General features: G+C 45.0%; 1 protein-coding gene across 1 annotated transcript in view; it reads left to right on the top strand.

The window, feature by feature from the left end:
• Window positions 1-3,345, top strand: part of LOC311239035 (contactin-associated protein-like 2) — a gene marked incomplete at its 3' end in the record, with an annotated part of 309,018 nt that extends 305,673 nt beyond the window's left edge. Inside the window, exons 24-25 of the mRNA XM_084327260.1 lie at window positions 2,317-2,391; window positions 3,146-3,345. Of these exons, the coding sequence (XP_084183386.1) occupies window positions 2,317-2,391; window positions 3,146-3,345 (275 nt within the window). The remainder of the gene's footprint in view (window positions 1-2,316; window positions 2,392-3,145) is intronic.
• Window positions 3,346-3,637: the final 292 nt, after the last annotated feature.

The raw sequence follows: 3,637 nt of genomic DNA, 5'->3' as shown, positions 1-3,637 counted from the left end.
CTATCCATTGAGCTACACTGGGATTGGAACCTCTAACCCTGTCAGTGTTAGTGTCATGCTCTACCCGTTGAGCTACACAGGGAATGGAACCTCTAACCCTGGCAGTGTTAAGCTTTGTTTGCATCTGTGTGTAGCCCACTATGCTGGTGCTGTTGACCACACGTTTTCTCACAGCAGCGGTCAGTTGTGAAGACCTACTGGGCAACTGACCAATCGGTTTACCTCTATTTACCTGCTGGCAACCATTCATGTTTATGCAGTGTCCGTAATGTATTCCAAGTCATTGGGATGACTCTTTGTGTTAAAGGCCCAATTAAGGTGACCCAATACTACAGATAGAATATGGATTATTGTTAGTTTCAGGGGGCTATTCAGGCAGGCTAAGCCCTCCGCCTCCCCCTATGGCTGTCCGCGAGACTGACTTGCAGCTGATATGTGGGACAGGTAGGCTCCATGAGGAGGCTCCATGAGGAGGCTCTGGTACCCACAACCCCGTGTGTGGCCTACATAGAAGCCGTTTTACATGCAAGTCACAGAGGCATAAATCAGCCGTTAGTGCCGTGCTCTACCCGCTGAGCTACACAGGACCTCTTCCCATGTGCACAGCCCTTCAGCCACCAGCATAGCATACTGGAGAGCCATTGTGTTCTATGGATAGCAGCACCAGTGTGCTCTTTGCCCGCAGAGAACGGCCCGGCGCTTTCATCTTAACATCATTCAGGAGTTACTTTGTGCTGAAACAATGGGAGCAGTGAATGCTACTTTAAAGTGACATTGTTTTGATTTTTTCATTGAAAAACTTTTTTGGTGCTTATTTCCCTACTTTTATCGCCATGAAAAGGGAGAATTGTCTGCACCTAATTTGCAGTTTTAAATTTTTTGTTTACCCTTTCTAAAATCTATAGTTCACACCTCTCCTCAAATCACCCACTGCTTCTAAAGAGTGTCTCACTTACTGTACATACAGATAAGGTTGCACAGGATTCCTTCAAATTACAACCAGTGGACATGGCTCTGGTAATAAAAACTATCAATACCCTAGGCAAGGACAAAGCTACTGGAATAGACGGCTTACCAGTGAGGTTTATCAAAGACGGAGCAAACCAGATTAGTGAACCTCTAACACATATCATCAACCTATCATTGAAACAGGGTATCGTACCCGACGACTTAAAATGTGCTTAAGTGGTTCCACTACACAAAAAAGGAGATAGGACTAACGAGGGAAACTATCGTCCAGTTTCTATTCTCAGAGTTTAAGTTTAAGTTTATTTGGATCCCCATTAGCCACAGCAGTGCTGGGGCTATTCTTCTCCAAAGTTCTTGAGATGGTCATATTTAATCAAATATCAGAATGGCTTTCTGTCTACAGCCTGCCGGCTGTGGAACTCTCTGCCCAGGGCCATCCAAAACTTGCCCACTATTGCTATCTTCAAGAGGGGGTGTGAAGCGACATCTGCAACAATAGGTTGCAGTGGGTGCTTGGCCACCACTCTTGAAGAACAGGAACATGACATGCAATGAGGCTCTTTCAGAAAGTTGTGTTGTCTATTATCTACTTGTTTTATCTATCTTATCTTCTTAACTCTTCCTTTGTGATTTATTGTATTCTTCTTGGGACCATGTTGGAAACAAGTCAACAGACTTTCACATGTTATCCTTGAACCCCCTTCTTTTTATACTTTTGTATAAATTGTATGTACTAAATAAAAATCAATCAATCAATCACTGTACTTGTACTGTAGCTTGACGTCTTGTAGCTTAGTGTACTATATATACCCATTCTGACTCAGAGCCATGACGTGGGTGGGCCTGATGTACGTCAGAAATGGAGGTACGCTTTCAGTGCATAAACATGGGATTATAGAAGCAGTTTGCAGCTATCTGTCTTACATCTGCATGGGCAAATACACCTCTATACATTGAGAAAGTACACACCTTGAAACCATCACGTTTGGATTAGGTTTGTATGAGAAGTTGCCTCAGAATGATTGTAGATATACTTGGTTTTCTTAATAGTATACTATACACAGTTCATAGCATCTAGGAACAGTAGACTTCGGATCCCTTTTCTCTGTTCATTTCACAACTGTGAAGTGACTGATTTTAGAGTCAGGAAAACAAGTTGTGTGTGAAGTTGCACCAAATGTCTGTGCTTTTGTTTTGGGCGAGTCAGGTAATCCGCTGTAATGCTTCTGCTCTTGAAATAGGTTATGCCGCAACTGTGGCAATAAAACATCTTTTAAAGCCACCGTAAAAAAAGAAAATGTAGCTCATGTGTGTAAAGAGTGAAAGATTTATTGTGTGTGTCTACAGCCGGTGCTGTTTTCCCCTTCAATGAGGAGAGAGTCAGTCAGGATGGAGTCGACCGCAACTCTGCCATCATCGGAGGTAAGTCTTGAAGGAAGCATCTCGAGAACAGAACTCGAATGAATGAATAACCTGCTTCATCTTGTTTCTCAACCAAATTCAAATTGTCTTCATTAAGCAGCTTTGATACTAAATTAAATTCAGGCGTTTCCAATCTTGTGGTCGTGGCATCGTGTGGAGTATTTTAATATGGGCTTAATATGGAAAAGTCCCTATTCAACTAAAACAACTGTAATGATATTATTTTGAAATTGAAAAATAAAAACTGCACCCAACAGCTTTTGGACTGCATACAATACTAGAAAAACCCAGTGTTTCCTGTCTATGAGTTGCCAGCTCACAAGAACAACTAGCCTACATTTATGTCCTCCTGAGTAAAGAAAAAATAACACCCTGTAGACCTAACATGAAGATTAAGGACAACATGACCACACAATAGATCCCCAAGTGGCAGTTTGGTGCATCATTGAGCGGTAAACAGCTCAATCAGACTGCAAGCAAGCGAAACGGACGTCCAGTGCTGAGCTCCTCCCATGGCTTGCGGAGGGGCGGGGTTAAAATCTGCGTCCAGGCTATTTTCTCGGTGCGTCGCACACGGATTCCATAGAAGTACACCGGGACTCCAGGACACATTCACGAGCGTCTGTGCTCGGTGCCTTAGCTCTAGTGCCAACGTAATGATCTCGCATTCCACCTCTTCCCGTCCGTAAGATGGAGATCGGATATGCGAGTCGGAGCCGCGCGTACTACTGATATTACATTGTTTTACTTCCAGGCATCATCGCCGTGGTGATCTTCACCATCCTGTGTACCCTGGTGTTCCTGATTCGCCACATGTTCCGCCACAAAGGCTCCTACCACACCAACGAGGCGAAGGGGGCGGAGTCAGCCGACTGCGCCGACGCCGCCATCATCGTCAACGACCCCGCCTTCACAGAGACCATCGACGAGAGCAAGAAGGAGTGGTTCATCTAAATACCTTTATTTCACCACGGACATTATCACATGACGATGTAGAACATAACCGGGCAGAGTGGTGAGTGGTAAGCGGCCCGTGCCCCGCCCCCCCCCCTCCATTGGGATATGTGGAGCGGTTTATCTAAAACTTTATTTACAAGGGACATTATGACACGTGCATTGAGATGTTGTTCGGGAATATGATAGCGGTGGCGAGCGGGGCCTGTGTGTGGGGCCTATTCGTAGAGGTGTGAGGGCGAGGCTTTACTGTGTGGAATTGTGGAGGGAGGGGTGGGTGGGCGGTGAGGGT

Source organism: Notolepis coatsorum, assembly GCF_963971535.1.
Source record: "Notolepis coatsorum genome assembly, chromosome: 13".
Classification (NCBI taxonomy): domain Eukaryota; kingdom Metazoa; phylum Chordata; class Actinopteri; order Aulopiformes; family Paralepididae; genus Notolepis; species Notolepis coatsorum.
Note: the sequence above shows the minus strand (reverse complement) of the source record. Positions and strands in the feature narration are given on the sequence as shown.